General features: G+C 43.4%; 1 protein-coding gene across 1 annotated transcript; it reads right to left on the reverse strand.

Moving 5' to 3' along the window:
• Positions 1 to 373: 373 nt before the first annotated feature.
• On the reverse strand, positions 374 to 19,765 carry LOC146195430 (uncharacterized). The gene is made up of 4 exons (XM_084596234.1): positions 19,627 to 19,765; positions 9,576 to 9,643; positions 4,868 to 4,957; positions 374 to 582 (listed from the first exon to the last, which is right to left on the reverse strand). Exons 1-4 carry the CDS (start codon positions 19,685 to 19,687, stop codon positions 445 to 447), a joined length of 357 nt encoding a protein of 118 aa, XP_084452360.1. The 5' UTR covers positions 19,688 to 19,765; the 3' UTR covers positions 374 to 444.
• Between the last annotated feature and the right edge of the window lie 526 nt (positions 19,766 to 20,291).

Raw genomic sequence — 20,291 nt, forward strand, 5'->3', positions numbered from 1 at the left:
GCAGAGTTTATTTTATTCAGATCACTTCAAACGGCTAGTTGACGTCCTTTCTGGAGCTCGTTTATTCTTCTCGCATAATGCGAGCAATTTTAAATTTTTGTGTCTATGTGCAAGCAAAGTTTACTCTGTTTTGGTCGAATAATAAGTCATTTCAACTCAATGCCTAGCCTTGCAAACACGCATCAAATAGCAGTGATGTTGAGCTCACAGATTAGATGTCACGTGGTGGCACCACAAGCCTGAGGCCCGGGGCACGGTAGTCAGGAAAAGTATTGCGAAACATTGCGTTTTCAATGCTTTAGTAATGCAACCTGAATGTTTACACTAAACTTTGATACGCGAAATGAGCAAAATGAGGAGCGAGGAAAAATGATACCGGTGCATCTTTATTGATCAAATAATTACATTTCAGCGCTGAATAAAACCCTTAGCAGGATGTGTGCCTCAAATAAATTTTCCTGCTCTTTCCAGGATTGGTCTCGCGGCTGCGCTGGTCGCAAACTCAACGGAGAGCATGGACTGCTGACTTTTGACGCAGCTCCCAGCTAAGCACACTCCTGGAAGGCGTTTTTTACCGCGGCGCTGGAACCAAATATGCATTCGAAATCACACACTTCGAATGGGCGTAAGTAGGACACATGCTTTCACATTTAAAATTTTACTTAAAGGTCTTCATTTGAAAAAGCAAGCGTTTAAGAAAAACATTTTTTTTCTGGTGGTCATGCAGGTCCTGCTCTAAGAAGCATAGTGGTTTGGGCCAGTTGGTTGCGATTTATAGATTATTAAGCATTCAGCACCAAAGAGACATGGAGGCAGGCTGGAGAAGAAACAATATCGAAGAAACAAGTCCTCCTAACTGACTTTTACTCGAAAATGTTTAACGCTGTAATAGATTCATGATCGGGACGTGAAATCTAACCGTGGTTGGGCCGAAAAATGTACATTTTCGTTTAATGATCATGAGGGCGTACTAAGGCAGTTTTCGCCAGTCACCCTGATATAAGCGGTTTTGGTTGTTTCGTACCCATCACTGTCCTTTTGCAATGTGAATAAATTGTGTTTTAGATTACCAAGCAAACATAACTTTTTTCGCCGCGCGAAGGACAAGTTTCAGATCGAAATACAGGAACCTATTCAGCGAGTTACTGGAACCGACAGTTGCGTCGGTACGCTGTCGCCATCGATGTAAGATTATGAAATGACATTTTTGAAGAACTGCGATTAAAGTTGCCGCTACGGCCACTAAATGTATTTCAGAACCACAACTTTACAAAAAAAAAACGATTGGAAGTGCAGTCCCTTTTGTGTCTTGTTTGTTCCAGCGCGTGCGCGTGTTTTTTGTCTTCCGAATTATGTACGCTATGTTTCTGGAAGTATAGAGTTAATACACATACATAGATTTTAAAATTATAAAAATTTTGCGTTGCCCTAGTAAGAGCATGTCAGTTCAGTTCAGTTCAGGCGTTCAGTCGTGTCCGACTCTTCGTGACCCTATGGACCATGTCACGCCACGCTTTCCGGTCTCTCACTATCTTCTTAACATCACATAGCTTCATCTGCAATGCCTCGAGAATGCCATCTAACCATCGCGTTCGCTGCCTACCCCTTCTCCGGCGACCCTCAACCTTTCCCAACATCAAATCCTTCTCCAGCGACTCCTCTCTTCTCATCAGATGACCAAAGTAGCTGAGCTTTAACTTTAGAATTTGACCCTCCAATGAGCAGTCAGGGTTTATGGTCGACAATATGGACTGATTTGATCTTCTGGCAGTCCAAGGAACTCTTAAGAGTCTTCGCCAGCACCACAATTCAAACGCGTCAATTCTTCGGCGGTCAGCCTTTTTCACAGTCCAACTCTCGCATCCATACATCACAACTGGAAAGACCATAGCACGGGTTATACGGATCTTGGTTGGCAGACTAATGTCTCTGCTCTTTACTAGGCGGTCAAGGCTAACCATTGCTCTCTTTCCCAGAAGCAGGCGTCTCCTAATTTCATGGCTGCAGTCTCCTTCCGAGGTAATCTTGGCGCCCAAGAACAGAAAATCTGTCACAGCTTCCACTTCTTGTCCATTGATGCTCCAGGACTTGATAGGGCAAGACGCCATGATCTTCGTCTTTTTAATGTTCAGTTTAAGCCCAAACTTCTCACTCTCTTCTTGTACGCGCATCAGAAGTCTCTTGAGTTCCACTTCACTTTCTGCCATTAAAGTGGTATCATCCGCATATCTAAGGTTGTTGATACGTTTTCCAGCAATCTTCACTCCAGCTGAAGACTCGTCCAGACCGGCCTTCCTCATGATGCACTCTGCATATAGGTTAAATAGGCAGGGCGATAGTATGCAGCCTTGCCTCACCCCTTTCTCAATCGGAAACCAATCAGTAAGACCATGCCCAGTTCTGACTGTGGCCTCTTGCCCTTCATACAGGTTCCTGAGGAGACAGATGAGGTGAATTGGAACTCCCATCTCTCGGAGAGCTTGCCACAATCTGCTGTGATCTACGCAGTCAAACGCTTTCGCATAATCAATAAAGCAGAAGTAAATGGGTTTCTGGAACTCTCTTGCTTTTTCCATGATCCAGCGAAGGTTGGCAATTTGGTCTCTAGTTCCTCTGCCCTTGCGAAACCCAGCTTGCACGTCCGGAAGCTCCCGATCCACATACTGCTGCAGCCTACCTTGCAGGATTTTTAACATCACCTTGCTAGCATGCGAAATAAGCGCGATCGTGCGGTAGTTGGAACAATCTTTGGCACTGCCTTTCTTTGGAATGGGGATGTAAACTGACCTCCTCCAATCCTGTGGCCACTGCAGGGTTGTCCAAACCTTTTGACATAATGTATGCAGTGTGTTAACAGCGTCGTGGTTGAGGTTTTGAAGCAACTCAGCTGGAATACCATCAATTCCGCTTGCTTTGTTCTTAGCAAGGCTGGCTAAGGCCCATTCAACTTCACTCTTCAGGATGCCCGGCTCGAGATCAGTAATCACAACCGTCCTATGTTGGGATTGCACATCCGGGTCCTTCTTGTACAGTTCTTCTGTGTATTCCTGCCACCTCTTCTTTATCTCTGAGGCTTCAGTGAGGTCCTTGCCTCGTTTGTCCTTTATCACGCCCAGCTTAGCACAGAAGCTTCCTTTGATATCTTTGATTGTCTTATACAGAGCTCTTGTGTTTCTTAATTGGCTGTTGTCCTCAACTGCTTGACACTGTATGTTCAGGAAGGCATTCTTATCTCTCCTTGCTATTTTCTGAAAATCCGCATTGAGAACCTTGTATCTTTCTCTTTCCCCCATACCTTTTGCCATCCTCCTTTCCTCAGCTATTTGCAAAGCCTCTTCAGATAACCAGTTTGCTTTTTTGCATTTCTTTTGCTTTGGAACTACCTTAGTAGCAACTTCTTGTATTATATCACGAACATCAGTCCACATCTCTTCGGGCTCTTTGTCTTCTAGATCTAATTCTTGAAATCGATTCCTCACTTCCACAGCATATTCTAATGGAATCTGATCCAGATCATACCTGAAAGGCCTTCTAGTTTTCTGCGTTTTCCTCAATCGAAGCTTAATTTTGGCAACAAGAAGCTGATGATCGGTGCCACAATCGGCCCCAGGCCTTGTTTTTACTGCTTGTATAGCGCTTCTCCATCTCTGCCGGCAAATAATATAATCGATCTGATTCCTGTACAGACCGTCCGGTGAAATCCATGTGTACAGGCGCCTCTTGTGCTGTTGAAAATGAGTATTCGCTATGGTCAGGTTGTTTTCTTGACAGAACTCTACTAGCCTCTGCCCAGCTTCATTTGGCTCACCAAGACCGAACTTGCCTGTAATTCCGGATATTTCTTCACTCCCGACCTTAGCATTCCAGTCTCCTATGAGAAAAACGACGTCTGATGATGGGGCGCGGTCTAAAAGGCATTGTAGGTCCGCATAAAATCTCTCAACGTCAGCTTCTTCAGCAGCAGTGGTCGGTGCATAGACTTGGATAACTGTTATGTTGAAAGGGTGACCTTGGATCCGAAGTGAAATCATTCGGTCGTTTTTGGGGTTGTACCCTAGCACTGCTTTGCCCATTCTTCTGTTTACTATGAGAGCGACCCCATTCCTTCTCTTGGATTCGTGCCCACAATAAAAGACATAATGGTCGCCGGAGTTAAATTGTCCCATTCCGGTCCACTTGAGCTCGCTGATACCCAAGATATCAATGTTCAATCTGTCCATTTCTCGCTTGACGATATCCAGTTTACCTTGCGTCATAGATCTTACATTCCATGTTGCTATGTGACATATCTCCTTGCAACATCGGACTTTCCGGTCGCTTCCCGACACATCCACAACTGAGCGTCCTTTTGGCTTTAGCCCAGCCGCTTCATTCGTCCTGGAGCTACTAGGAATCGCCCTTTGTTCATCCCCAGTAACATGTGGGACGCCTTCCAACCTGGGGGGCTCATCTTCCGGCGCCATATCGATAATGGTATTGTGACTGGCCATAGGGTTTTCTTGGCAGGAAATACTGGAGTGGGTTGCCATTACCTTCTCCAGTGAATCACATTTTGTCAGAACTCTCTGCCGTGACCTGTCTATCTTGGGTGGCCCTACACAGCAGAGCTCACGACTTCATCGAGTTTCGCAAGCCCCTTCGCCACGACAAGGCAGTGATCCATGAAGGGGAGTAAGAGCATGTGTAGGCTATTTATTTCATTCAGCAGCCTGCGCTCGGTTCTACGCCTGAACGTTCCCGTGCTTCGCGCCATTTAATAAATATTTACATATGTAATCCAGCGAAGAGAAAATTCCTCCATATTTATTACGCGTCCTTTCCATGCAATCTTTTAAAAGTTCAAGGTAACCAATGTAGATTCACTCACGTCGCACGGTGTACCATCCGGCTCGAGACCAATGCGTTTCGGCGAACCTTTGCAGACATACATGCACTTGGCTCTTCCATCGGGGCGCTTCTGTAATTGGCAGCCACATATGGAGCAAGCTTTTAGGAATTACGCTGCTACGTTACGAAATCGCCGTAAGCGCAGACATTGACCTCACCCTTGCTAAATACTAATTATATCCAGCCACATATTGAAGCAGACGTGCTACAGCTTGACGCCAGTATTCTATTTAATTCCAAATGCAGCACGCTGTGTAGTTTCATATTCCCCAAAAGTAAACGCAAAAAAAAAACCCTTCTGAGCCTCTCATTCTTTTCAGAGAACTTTGAAACTTGTTGCCGTAGTCCACTGAGCAAGCAATATTTATTATTAGAATTGCATCGCCCATACAACAACCTGCCCAGTGTCATTGCTAAAGCTGTCGACTGTTCCATGGCAGTGTGTGGTAACATCAACAGTTTGTCTGAAAACGGCAACGAAAAAACTAAGCACGTAATTGGGGCTGCTCAGCACAGACAAAAGTAGGGCGCCGCATTGATTCAGCGGAGAATTTATAAGGGAGGTGGATATTTTGGTCTGTGTAAAATATAAGTGCTAATTAAAAGAAAGCTCCTCTCTTGATTCCTTCTTTACTCATATTTATGTTATTTTTTTTTCAAACAATTATTATGTGCAGTACAATATTCCTGCTGAAGCTCAGAATTGGATAATCAGAATGGAAAAGGAAAACACCCTTCAGTGGCTACTGCTATGGCTTTCATACTGTCTTCCGAAGTTAGCGGAGCCTCTCCAAGTTGATGAACACATATGATGCAATGCAATGAATAAATGAAATAAATTCTTTGCATTGAACAAATTTCGCAGGCCACTAATTAAGGCGACTTGACGTTCATGAAAAACGTCCCAGGGCTTTCAGCAGCATTAACAACCTCATTTCCAAAATGGCCTCTTCTTGTCTGCCATACTTTGCTGTTAAAACCGAGTGGAGCTGTATTCCATGTTTTTGTGCATGTGTATACGTATTCTACGCACAGGTAATAAGCCTAAAGTTTCTCAAAATCGAAATGATTATTCAGCTCATCAATTTGAAGCTTACATCTGCCATCAGAAAGGCTGCGTAAGCATAATGCATAAATGTGGGGAATTGGAAGACATTATCAATTTCCGCCCAATATTCGTGTCCTCTACAATGGCAGGACTTGTGATTAACGCTCGTCTCACTCCATACTTGAGAAAAACAAAGCAATTGTTTTACAGCTATGCCCCATAAACAAGTTGCATTGTTCAATCGGCGACGGTGGGGGTAAAAGAAAATTTATTTGAACATGTATATAACATGCTTTGCGGTTGGCATGTTTTATATACTCGTCATGATTTGGATTCAGTTGGCTATAATAAATTGTTACAAAGTGTATTACATGACATGAGAAATATATTTAAACATTTTAAACGTTGCCTGGCTTATCGGCTGCAGTGCGCTATGATACATCGCATTTATCCAGAGGCCAGGTTCATGACTACAGGAGTAACGCAGGGCTTTATAATAAGCCCAAATATGTAGGGTCGCAAATATTATGAATTTCGGTGCCTACTGAAAGTTATCGTTCGGTCTTTCTTACTTCTTTGTTGAGTGGAATGACCGTTCGATTTTTTTTTCTTTTTACGAGACAAAATGTGCTTCTTCCGGCTCTAAAGTAGCTCTGGTTACAGTTGATATTTTATGCTCTATAGGGTTGACAACAGCAGTGAAGAAAACTTGAGTGCCCTATCAAAAACGATTTTCAGGTATGTTTTTGATTACCTGATTTTCGTTAATAGACGTGATTTGAATTAGCGTATTGCGGAGATTTTTAAAGACTGTTACAAAAATGGCGTTTACTGGCGTTTACCTCGTGCCGTCTACCGAAGATTGGTTGCAGGGTCTAGGCGCTAACCTCCGTTTCGGAAAAGACCATGTCTGTTGGGAGTATACACCGAGGGCGATTAAGCCCCTTTTAAAGTTTCGTTTCGGTCAATAAAAATTGTGAATTCTGGCATTGACGTTGACTTTAGGGGGTTCTCTTTGTTAATGTACTGTATTCATTCAATGAATGACACTTTCTGTGAGAACTTTAGGTTAGTAAGACTGGCTGGTTTTCCACAGGACGTTTTGGCTCTAGCTTGCACCTGAATGCTAAAAAAAGTCAAGCATGTGAATAGGCCAGACCCTACGAGTGCTGAAGATTGGAAGGAAAGGAAAGCATCGCTTCTTCTCTATGTTCACGTGTTTTCACATCCAGCAAAAAACGACGGAAAGAGTTTTGCTGTCGATATTTTACTTTCAGCACCAAAAAATTTTATTTCCTTTGTGGCAGGGCTAGAAAGCACACTAGTTATCCCGTGCGTGATAAACGGAAGCTCTGCATGCTTTGTGAACAACATAATGCCGTACGCCAAATGTGAAAAAGGAGTAGTATGCCATCTTCCGCTCTCCTGTGGCAATACCCATATCGGCCGGAGCGGCAGATATAGGTCTTGCCACACTTTCGCTTAGATGAACGAAAATCCGTTTACAAAACAGCTTTCATATAATTTGGCCAAGCCGTGAGAAGGTCGTGTCTTTACATTGATGTGGATCTTAATTGAACTTCAATTCTAGTTAGGTTCTTCCTAATCAATTTACTGGATGGGTATCAGGGGTCTAGCATATCAGTAAGAATGAGGCCACATGTGTCAGTTACCCATCAGCTATCCTGAATCAAAGGGAAGTTTCACATCTTGCCGAACCTGCGTGATTTAATTTTTTTATATAGCCATTGAGTATATGTATCTGTTTTCTTAATAAACGCTTTTTTTGCGTGTCTGCGCCTGTGGTGTCTAGTCTTTCTTGTCATATTTAGTGCGCTCTGTTTGTTTTATTTTTTTTTTTCAGAGGTACTGTACAAATGGCTCCAATGTTCATCTTCGCCATCCAACACAACTGCTTTCTGGTATAGGTTACCGCAACTATTACTAATAATAATACGAAACTGTTACCGCTATAGAGAAGAGCCAATTCATCGGCGGGAAAGATAGCGATAACTGATAGCACAAGCAAATATTTCATCAAAAGCAACATATTACACGAGCAAAGAAGTCCACAAAAATATGCAAAGACGTTGGCAGTACACCCATACAGTCTTTGTAATCATCAATGTGATCCTTCAAGAATAACAATTTTATAAACACGCAGCTTACACTTTATGCCTCCCAAACTACGGAGCTTGCCAGTCTTATACGAAATATAAGGCTTTGAAAAGGGGCTGGCCAAATACCGCGATTCTTCAATCCTTCTCCTGATAACCTTTAACTAATACAAACTGCTATTAGTAAGAAATCATTCAAAAACACTGATTGCGCATTGCTAGTTTGATAGCCTATTCAAGTCTTTCTGGTCGATATTGATTATTTTTTGCGCTTTTGATGAAACGTCGTACCTGTTTTTCTTCCCACTACGCTGACCGTTCTTACTACAACTTACAATTCACGGGCAGAATATTCTTAGTCTTTATCCGATATTGCACTTCGCGAGATAACGGCAAAGCTCAGTTTTAATATTCAAAAATTTATTTCTGAACTGTACTGTGTGCAATTTCCTCCGATCCTTAAAGTGCATATATTAAAGTTGGCTTTACCGCGCTATCATTGTATGTGTCGCTGTTTTGTTTGCTAATGATTGTGATAAAGGCCTGCGTCAGGTGTACGGTTTTCTATTTTCCCGTACTGTCCAAGTTTTCCTTGCGCTAAAGAATACAAAGTTCAGCTCAGTAATTTTTATCAACTTGCTTTTTAAAAACTGCACCACCATTGTTCCGTAAAATATGTTTTGACATTTTTTTATTCAAGGCTATCCTATCGTCCGACAGCTAACTCAAGCCCTGAAGCATGACTCATTTCGAAATGGCATTTGCCATTTTGTCTGCATATAAGAAAATAGCAGACGTATCATGTTAACGAATTTTTACCAGTTGGCTGAGGATAGTGCTGTTTGCCGTTCGTGTTATCTAAGAAAGTATCAAGAAGTCGGAAATCCTGGTCTTTGATGTTTACCAGTACGTATTCATTGTTTTATTATAACTCGTAAATGTCTCATTGCAGTGACTTGAATTTTCGCAGCTCAATTCTGCCAATATCTAAAGCTGTTTCTTTAGATTTTCTGCGTAGTTTAAAGAAAATAAGATAGCGGAAAACAATTCTAGAGGACAATTGTTTATTCGTTGTTAGGAATTATTGTTCTTATTTATGTCATCGACGCATCGCTTTCTAGTAGGTCAGAAATGTTTTATGCCGAATCTCAGTCTGCTTATATGACCCAGTTAACATCTGGAGGCTTACTAATACATCTAACAGATGATCACTGAACATGCTTCGTGGAGGCTACGTCGGACTTCCCACCCTACAATCAGATGGGTTTCTCAATACACTAATAAGTCGTGATCTAACGGCCTGTTGTAATTTTTGAAATTAAAATTATCCATATTTAAAATGCTGTTTAAAGATGTTCTTTTTTTTTACATTTTTAAACAGTACATAAAAGTTTCATTTTCATTGCACAACTCCGAGAAATTAGATTATGGAACAGACTCAGTCACCTTCCTACAAATGTCCTGGGCTCGCTCTAGCGCATATCAGCATCAGGTTGCAAAAAGGTTCCTTCTCCATAACTTACTCTCTCTATCGGACGTGAGCGCTCACAGTTTACATCTCTCGGACGGCGTGAAGGAAGGGGCCTGGAGGCTGAAAGAAGAGGAGCACTGGTTAAATCGGAACAGGGCGCCCATTATATCAGGCAAGCGAGAACAACGTAAAATGTTTGGAAACTAGACAAACAAACAAAAGTAGATATATGTGTGGTAAAATAGTGGCACCGCAATTTTCCAGTCACAGGATCGAATTGTCCTGCTGAGCTTGGGAATGAGTATTGCGTTAGTCTGCACGTCATCGCGTGCGTACAGGGGGGGGGGGGGGATCAAAAGTTCCCAGGCCGCAGGTTTTGTTTCTGGTCAGCATATTCTATCACGTGAGATCCCATTAAAGCTATAAATTATCTCAGAGGTTACAATAATTCTTCTTCTACCCTCCACATGTATTCTGAGATTTGGGGCCGTCGTAGCTGCCTTGCTATAGTGCTCAGAAGCAGACCATGTGGCCTGGGAACGTTAGCCCCCCTGTACCCCTACACCAGCTCATACTCGCAAAAACATTTTGGAAAGTGTCTAGAGCTACTCCACCATTCGAGATACATGCTCCAATTATAAAGAGAATATCTAGCCGAAATGAATGTAGTTTGCGTTTTAGGGTTCAATGTTCCAGAGAGACTCATGCTATGAGACTAAAAGGGATATAGGCGTGCGCCTGTGATCCTAAATTTCTTTCTATCACTTTATCTGCGAGTTTCTCTAATTTTTTTTTTTCTGCTCATATTATTACGTGGTGGTGACGATTTCAAAGACAGCAAAGAGAGAGACTTGGCTTTCCCCGAAATAAACTCTTTATTGGGCTTAATAGCGATCGCAAACGAATTAACGCAAAGAAATACGGCAGAGGCAGCGATAACGAGAAACGCACTCGTTGGTCGCCGAGATATAACTACCCGCTGCATACGCCAGTGCTCAACTTAAATCCGGCGTAGCAAAATCAAAGTAAACCAGCAAAAGGATGCTGGAAAAGTCTACAATAATACGGTAGCAGTTGAGTTTGCCTGCAATTATTCCAAAATAACCACGGTGCTTTCCGAGCAACAAAGAAAATGATAAATCCGCTTTCGTGACACCACGTATGACCACGATCATTCCGTGCACTACAGTGGTAGTGATGAGGCCGCATGCCGACCGATGGCGAAAAATGCAAAATGAAGGTTTCAAAGATTAGTGATTATGTACATTATATTAATATGCAGCGGTGGCGTAGCGGTAGAACATACGCCTCGCATACAAGAGGACCGGGGCTCAAATCCCGGTACCACGTAATTCTCCACCGGATAAAAAAAAAATTGCCTGTCGATGGAATTGCATAAACAGGTTTGGGGTGCGACCTTATGCCGGTGAACACCTCCGGAAACGCACTCCCTCACCAGAACAGGAGTTGGCCACCCTGGTGCAGTAATTGGCCGCAACCTCTCATTATTAGTTCCATAAAACCCCGGCCCTCAGTCACCAGCGGCTGCTAAACAACTGACCACGGCGGCGGTCAGACCTTTGACGCAGCAGGGGGTGGTGAGAACTTCTGGCTCCGCTGGACAGGCCGCCATTGGAAACTGACCCTGGCAACGTTTAACACTAGAACCCTAGCTAGGTAAGCTAGTTTAGCAGTGCTGTTACAGGAACTAGAGGGTATGAAATGGGATGTCATAGGGCTTGGTGAGGGTAGGAGGCCGAATGAGGCATATACTGTACTGAAGGACGGGCTTGTACTGTGGTATTGAAGCTTACCGGAGAGGCGAGAACTAGGAGTAGGTTTCCTTGTATATGAGTATATGGCGGGCAATATAGATGAATTCTATAGCGTAAATGGAAGGGGGGCAGGCATCGTAATTAGGCTTAATAAGCGCTATAAACTGAAGGTTGTGGAGGCCTATGCACCCACATGTAGTTATGATGACCAGGCAGTTGAAAGCTTCTACGACGAAAGATTTGATTAAGAAATGCCAGAGCACGAAAGCTCCCAATTCAACATACCAGATAGAATTGGCCGAGATATCAAAGCTGATCAATCAGCGAGAGGTGGCCGATATAATGAAGTATAACATGGAGAAAATTGAGCAGGCTGTAAAAAGCGGGGGAAGCCTTAAAGCGGTAAAGAAGAGATTGGGCATCGGCAAAAACCAGATGTATGCGATAAGGGACAAGGTGGGCAACGCCATCTCAAATAAGGACAACATAGTCAAGGTAGCCGAGGGGTTCTATGCAAATCTCTACAGCAGCCAGAGTAGTCGATCAGGACCGTAATGAGATTGGCTGTAGGGACAAACAGTCAGACGTTCCACCAGTGACGAAGGACAAGGTCAAGAAAGCGTTAGAAACTATAAAAAGGGGGAAATCAGCTGGAGAGGATCAGATAACTACAAATTTGTTACAGGACGGGAGGGGGGGGGGGATGTCGTGCTAGAAAAACTGGCCACCCTTTATACGCAGTGCCTGGTGTCATCGACGGTACGGGAAGCATGGAAGAATGCAAACATTATCATCATTCATAAGAAAGGGGACTCTAAGAACCTTAACAATTACAGGACAATCAGCATACTGTCTGTTACGTATATGGTATTTACTAAGGTAATCGCTAATAAAATCAGGACAACCCTAGACTGCAATCAAGCAAAGGATCAAGCAGGTTTTCGGAAACGATATTGTACTATCGATCATATCCATACCATCGATGAGGTGATAGAAAAGTGTTCAGAATATAACCAGCCCTGCAGAATATTACGCCCAGCGCCTGCTGGACTTCTTCACGGACGACGTCCGCGAGCGTCGCCACCTGCTGTTGTTGCGATGATGGCATCAGTCGGCGGAGCTCCTCTCGCACGATCTACCGGATGAGGTCCTGAAGGTTCTCTCCGCTTGTAGATGCGCTGGGGTAGTGGATTGAGCCGTCCGGCTGAAGTGGTCGCTCGTAGTGGCGCATTCGGTTGGCCAACGTCTTCTCAATAGTAGACGCCTCCGTTTCAAATTCCACCACAGTTCTTGGCGGATTTCGCACAAGACCCGCAAAGAGCGACTCTTTAACGCCTCGCAATAAAAGTTTGACTTGCTCACCTTCGGTCATATTAGGGTCGGCGCGGCGAAAGAGGCGCTTCATATCCGCAACATACGCCAGGACAGGCTCGTTAGGGAGTTGAAGTCTTGACTGAAGGAGGGCCTGGGCTCTTTCCTTTCGGACGGCGCTTGAAAACGCAGTCAGAAACGCTTCCTTGAAAGTCTCCCAATCGTTCATAGTTGCCTCATGATTTTCGAACCAAACTCGGGCATGTCCTTGAAGAACAAATTAGACTTGCCTAAGTTTCGTGGAAACAATATTGTACTATCGATCATATCCATACCATCAATGAGGTGATAGAAAGTGTTCAGAATATAACCAGCCCTTATACATAGCATTCATTTATTACGAAAAAGCATTTGACTTAGTTGAAACTTCGGCGGTGGTGCAGGCATTGCGAAATCAGGGGGTAGACGAGCCGTACGTGAAAGTGCTGATAGATATATAGTGGCTCCACAGCAACCATACTTCTGCATAAAGAAAGTAACAAAATGCCCATAAAGAAAGGTCTTAGGCAAGGAGACACAATCTCCCCAGTACTATTCACAGCTTGCTTAGAGGAAGTATTCAGAGACTTGGGATGGGAGCAGTTAGGGATAAGGGTAGATGGAGAATACCTCAGTAGTCTGCGATTTCCTGATGGCATTGCCTTACTAAGTACCTCGGCGGAGGAACTGCAAATAATGACTGATGACCTAGACAGGAAAGTAGAAAGGTAGGCTTAAAAATCAATATGCGGAAGACTAAGGTAATGTACAACAGCCTCGGGAAGGAACAGCATTTACGTTAGGTAGCGAAGCACTGGAAGTAGTAGGCGAATATGTCTACTTAGGACAGGTAGTAACCGCAGATACGGACCATGAAAACGAAATAACAAGAAGAATAAGATTGGGATGAAGCGCATTTGGCAAGCACTCGCAGATTATGACTAGCAGCTTACCGGTATCGCTCAAGAGGAAAGTATAAAACAGATGCATCTTACCTGTACTCATCTATGGGGCTGAAACGTGGAGGCTAACCAAGAGGGTACTACTTAAGTTGAGGACACCTCAGAGGGCTATGGAACGAAAAATGTTAGGGGTAACATTAGGAGATAGGAAGCGGTCAGAGTGAGTCAGAGAAATAACTCAAGTTACTGATATTCTAGTGGAAATTAAGAAGAAATGGATATGGGCAGGACATGTAGCGCGAAGAGAGGATAACCGATGGTCGCTTAGAGTAACAAACTGGATTCCAAGGGATGGAGCGCGTAGCAGGGGGCGGCAGAAAGTTAGGTGTGTGGATGAGGTAAAGAAGTTCGAGGGGTCAAATGGATGCAGCTAGCACAGAACCGGGTTAATTGGAGAAATATGGGTATGGTCAGGTTGATGATGATGATGACATTATATTAATTGATTAGTTAACTACTGTGTAATTTCTTTGTTTTAGCCTGAGCGTACCGTTATTTCATCAAATTTTGCATTTTCCTTTCAATATACTCAAAGCAGGCCGATGTTCGATCTCACATTTTTATTTATGAAGCAGTCGGGTTGTCTTTTTTTTCATTGTGATATCCTCTCCTAAACATTGACAAAACAATATTTTATACCCAATTTTTACAATTCTCTTCTGTGAAGGCGCCCATGGCAGAAGTCAGCACCAGGCCTCTATGCTATCCAAATGCTTTTGATAAGCTTTCAAATTGTATATGCTTTTGAGCGTTCTATGCAAAACTTATCTTTTGTAACTTATCTTTTTTTATGAAGCACTGCTGGCAGCAGTATTTTTAAATAAATATAAATAAATAATTAAATATAGCGGTCTTTGTTCATCATCTGCATAAAGATAGCTTGCGTTATTTCTGATGTCACTCATAAGCTGCGGTCAGCAAATAGTTGCAGTAATTTTTGCATTAGGTTGTTAAAAAACATTGCAGACGATTACGTTACTTCCTAATACGAAATTTGATCTCAGCTCATCAGCTGTATCACCTTTTCGATAGATTGAGGTCAAGATTTCGAGAAAGACAATTACAATTACATGTACAATTACAGACTTTTTTTATTCTCCACACGTATTCCTTCAAGAAACATTCCACAAACAGTTCTTGGTAGTCATGAAAGAAACTTTGTGGTCGGAGAAAGGAAGAGAGCATTTAAGTTATCAGGAGGTTACGGGAGGCAGCGCTTGGGCCCATAGAAACATTGCACGATGAACAGATAACAGCGACTGACTGATGCCGCTGAAGCCGCTTGCCAGTGAAGCGAGTGAGAACGGGATGCACGCACCGTGATCAGCCGGCGTTTCGGTAACCGGAGAGCACCCTCGCCGCCACGCAGGAAGAGGGGGGGGGGACCCCTCCTCCTTTTTCTGCATGGCGGCGACGGTGTTCTACGCAGTCACGTTGCTTTGACTCGCTAGCGGCGTCGGCGGCATCATGGAGGAAGAATCAGTCAGTCGCTGCTAGCGCTGCCTCTGGCGACCCCTCCCCCCCCTCCTTTCCTCGTGTTCTCCGACTGCTGCGCGGGCTCCTGCCCCCATCGTTCGCCGCTGAGTGTATACACTCCCTTCCCCCTCCTCTTCCTGCGAGGCTCGAGTTGCCGAAGCGCCGGCTCAACTGGGGTATAGGGCTCTAGAATATTGGGCAGTGTGACGACCGGCGCCGGAGAGCGGGCCGCTTTTGCGATGACAAGAACCGACTTCCGCGAGAGGGCGCGACCTGCAACAGGGGTGCCACGTTCGGCGCTCGGCGCGTAGCCGCTGCGGGGACAGCGGAGGTACAGATGAGCAGTGCGGTTCTGTTTGGAGCTATTTTCCAACGCTACGCCATTGGTGCAGTATTTAATAAAGAGACTACTTATTCCAGGGGCTTAAACTGATCCATGCAATTCCTTTACATCTCTGTGGAGACGCCTTGCACGCTTTGGTATTCCTTCAGAGCTGCGTGCGATGTTTGAATCGCTATTTGAATCTCTTTCAACGTTTTTTACTCCTGCGGACAGCCACAAATCGTCAGATGAGATATTTGTAAGCATTGTTTCCAACGAATCGTGGACTTTTGTATTCGTTCTTCCCGTAAGGAGCGGTATTATACGCGGAGGAAAACAGTATACCTGAGAATCAATGCTTAATTGAGCTTTATGAGGGCTCTTTGCGAATATTTTACGAACACCTGCTTATATTTTGCAGCTTGCGCTTATCAATATATGACTGAACGTTTATCTTAAATCATCAGCAATTTGTAATTTATCTCCTTAATTGGTGTTCTTTCTGCACCTTAATCACCGCTTACACAAATTACAGTGCGCGAGCAAAATATATTTATTCTTAACCATATAAATTGAAGCATTGCACTGGGTACCGGCGAAAATAAATGAACATATACGCCACTCAAGGATTTATTTTTTGTTAGCGATTAACAAATACATATGTCACGGACAATTGTTTACGTGCCGCTCACGAAAGGGTGAAACAGTTGTACAGATGAAAAAAAAAAGTCAAGTACAGCTAGGGCAATGCTTGAAATAAAATACGAAAAATTAAACCAGTCACTAACGAAGGAATGCGGTTATAGTGGGCACTTGAGTGTGGACGTTTAATAGTATATCAATGGTAGATGTACAGAGCAAATAAAAAAAACACTAATAATTGCGTGTCACCTTGGCAAGTACTGCGGTTCTTGTCGCGCACCGAAAGAAAACGAAAAAAATGCGAAACAAATGAGGAGCACCCAATAAGCAAGTAATTAATGTAAGGTTAAATTCAATTTCGGACACTAATGCGTGTTTATTTTCGAGTGTGTGGTACGAAATATGAGTAATCGAATGTACTAGTTAAATGACTATAATGGGGCGACTTGGCGACTACTCTTTACAGAACTAATCAGGCTATAATTGTTTCCCTAAGAAAATTATAACAAGGTTGATATTACACGTGAAATACTTCCAAGGAAATTTAATTATATTTTCCTTTGGGAACTGTTGTCGCGTTTCTTTGACTTCGGAAAAAGCGAAGCCGCAAAAGCACATGAAATTTCATTACTTCAAGTGTAAGCTTTCTGTTCCAAGCAGATAAAATGTTTCAGCTTCAACACTCTACAGGAATGTTGCAAAATATGAATTGCGCAGGAGTCCAGAAAGACCACTCGAGTCAAATTGTTGGGCAAACTGTGACCTAGCTTCGAGCTTTTGTTCATGGTGAGAAACCGAGTGCCGGTCTTACAACCTCTCTTTCGCAGCGTGTTAAAAGCTGATCGAAAATCTCTCCATATAGTAAACTAAACGTTTTGACGTTATAATAATGGTCTAGCGGCAGCGAATTACGCGCATACTATAGCATCTGCGTCCTCTATGCGTCGTTTTTTTTTTTTTTTTTTTTTTTCAAAGCTATTATTTTTCTTTTTCATTTTGTATGTGCACCACAACATCCCTAGAGCGATTTTCTGGGGGTAAGAATCACTTGCATATTGCCTGTTGCTTGAGCACGCAGAATAAAACAAACTACTTAGAATGAAAACATTTTCTGGGACAATTGAGTTACCGTCAAGCTATAACGCATTGAGATTAAACGTCTTAAGTAAACACGCATCTCCGGATATTTAAATCCATCCTTTACAAGAAATTCTAGTTTATTGAAAAAAAAAAAAGGTTTGTCCTTAGATTAACGTACACTTTGACTCCTAAATATCGACAGTCATACCTCTACACGCGTTCGATTGCACGCCCGAATTGTAGCTTAATTGTTTGTGCACTGCTTTCGTCTTCCCATGGCTTCAATTGGTTTTTAAGCTCGGCCGTTTCCGTTTTTCTTTATTGCCTTTCATATGTCTCTATTTTTAATTGTCCGCTTTCTGAGTCGTACGTTTGCCGTGCCGCACAAAAATTTCAACCCTTTCTTCACCTCCACGGTCACTCTATTCACGATGCCGCATGCCTCCCACACACCCCTTTCTCTCTCCCTGTTAGGCGACACTTTTTTTTTTGCAGTCTTTACCTCCTACTTCTTCCACGTTTCCAGACCCACTGTGTTCTGTAATTCAATAGCCTGTTTACCTGCTTGTCGTTTGTTTTTTATCTCCTTGCTATCATGTATACCTTCAGCGGGATACTCTATATTTAATTCAATCGATCTGCAATGCCGACTTTTCTAGTGTTTTCAGGTGACGCAATGTAGTCGGCATGGTTTGCATGTCAATGAACGGAATATACCATTTTGGACTTAATAATTGTTTACTGATGACCAGCTGTATTTATTCAGTGCTCGAACGCATGTGTTGCACGTTTTGACTTCTTCATACATCCTGGCTCCACACCGCCCTTTTCAAAACGACTACACTCCAAAACGCGAATTAAGTGCTTTAGGAATGCTAACTCAAGCTGTACGGCGAATGAACCGCGTGCTGTGCGAGTCTGAATTCGTGCGCGCGCCCCTCTCCAAGCTGTTTTCTTCGGAGCCCAAGAGCACTATAGCCCAACTACTGTCATGTTGCTTCCCCGAGGTGTTGCCGACGGCCAAAATGGGAAATATATTAGACGAGCGTTAGTCGGCATATTTGTAAAATGTTGACACTAGCAGATCGAGACGAGGCACAAGCGAAAAAGAACGTACTGATCCGCCCCGCCGCGCAGCGCGCATACGCGGGCGCTCGGACGGCTGACACACCAGTTGCTGGTGGCGCCCTCTGCGCTGCGGCGCCTCCGTCATCGCAAAAGCGGCCCCCCGCTCCCTTGCATTTCGCGCGCGGTCGTCACACTGCCCAATATTCTAGAGCACTATAACTGGGGCGATGAAAGTGGGGCGCAGCCGGTTACGAGGCCGATGCCGACGACGTCGACGCGAAACTTAAGAACGGGCGCCAAAGAGCTGCGCTCTAAAATATGATGGGAGCAGGACCTTCTCTGGCAGTTTGTTATAGGCTGGTAAATATTTATTACGACCACAATGCATCACTGCGATCACGTGGCCAGCACTCTTCATCCTTAGGAAACTGGCTCCACCACTGAGACAAACATATGCACTAAATATTTTTTTTTTTGAGAAGCAAGCTGGTCTAGGGATGCTAATAAGTTTTACATGCAACCGAAGAAACTTGTGTTACTTCTTACATTGACTTGTTCCTGTCAGGCATTAACGTGCCACGGCAGGAGCAGTAAAATCAACTTCTGCGGGAAAAACAACAGCAATGCTGCTCTGTTGGAAATATTTTATTTCATTCATAGGGATACGCAAAATATTTGCTTTAGCACGAGTTAGGCCTCAATATGCTCCCTCTTTTCACTTGGTACGTTAATATACATAGGGTTTTCTTACTAGAGACATCGCTCCGTTTATAGCGGTAGGCGACGAGATCTTTCAACAGAAAGGCAGTTCGACCTAACAAGCTTTTGTTTTGATTTATCTGTACCATAACAGGGCTTAAACTTGAAAAATGAAATCATGACCCATTTGCATGTTCTTCCAACTTACGAGAATTCAATGAAAGCCTTTACCTAAGAACGCGTTTAAGTAAACGAAACCAATGAAAAAGAATATTTTATAACCTGCTACCAAACCCTCCCATCGTCTATATAGTTATTGGATGGCAATTTGTCTTGGGTGAGAGCGACATGCTTTCAAAACCATTATTTAAAACAATATTGGTAAATTTCTCTATGTTTATCGTTGCTTTCGCAAGCATAGTAATCTTCTAGTTCAGCCTTAAACGTATTATTTAAAGTATTATTGAAATAAAGGAAGGTTAATTAAGACCTTTGTTGTAATTTTCCTGCGAAGCGAAAAGGATTGTTAGCGCAGCGCGCTGTGGGCTACCGATATATCGCAATCGACCGACGCCCTGGCCATGCAATCTTATTATCTTCTCTGTGGCGGTTAGGAACCAACTGGTGGTTTGTTTCTTGGTCATGCGGTTGCTCCAAGGGGACTTCAGAGATACGAGGGCAAAATCGAAGTATTACTATAGCAATGGTTCTGAATTAAAAATTGCTTACTTGTCTCAGCTGCAGCCCACAAAACATAAACACTAAGGAGTAGCACAAGAGGCAGCCTCATTTCTCCACTGTATCAACCAAGCACGAAATGAGGGAAATGCGCCGTATGCCAACCTAGTTGCCTCCCGTCAGTCTCTCCTGCAAAATAAAGCATGGGGAACTGGATTCAAAATAATCTAGTTCGGATGCAAAGGCCACTGCGCCATCAGATAACTCCCAGGGATAAGATAACTAACGTCCCTCAGACGCTTCGGAAACAATGTGAACAACAGCACTCAATGCCATGTACAAAGTTTATTGTGCGAACGCCTGCCCAGATCGTCCGCGGAAAAGCTAGTTCGGTGTATCGCAATCGTCGATAGATGCAACATGCCACATGTCTGAGGATTGTACATCGGTATAAACTAAGAGTACATCTGTCGATAAGCAGCAGCAGCAGCCAGATAATTATTTTATTTCACTCTGTTGTTTCTGGAGGCGTAATTGCAAAAACGCAGGCTAAGATTTTCCAGGACTGGAAAAGTATGCTTGCTGTAGACCTCGGACATCATAATTTGTGTTTTGTTTGCAATGAATACCCGAGAGAAAACAAAGTGGCTTGACGAAGATGCATAAAATACATATGTTTTATGCGCTGGAATAAATAATATCACAGCCGTCTGCAC

Source organism: Amblyomma maculatum, chromosome 3 (assembly GCF_055883805.1).
Source record: "Amblyomma maculatum isolate TAMU_Amacu chromosome 3, ASM5588380v1, whole genome shotgun sequence".
NCBI lineage: Eukaryota > Metazoa > Arthropoda > Arachnida > Ixodida > Ixodidae > Amblyomma > Amblyomma maculatum.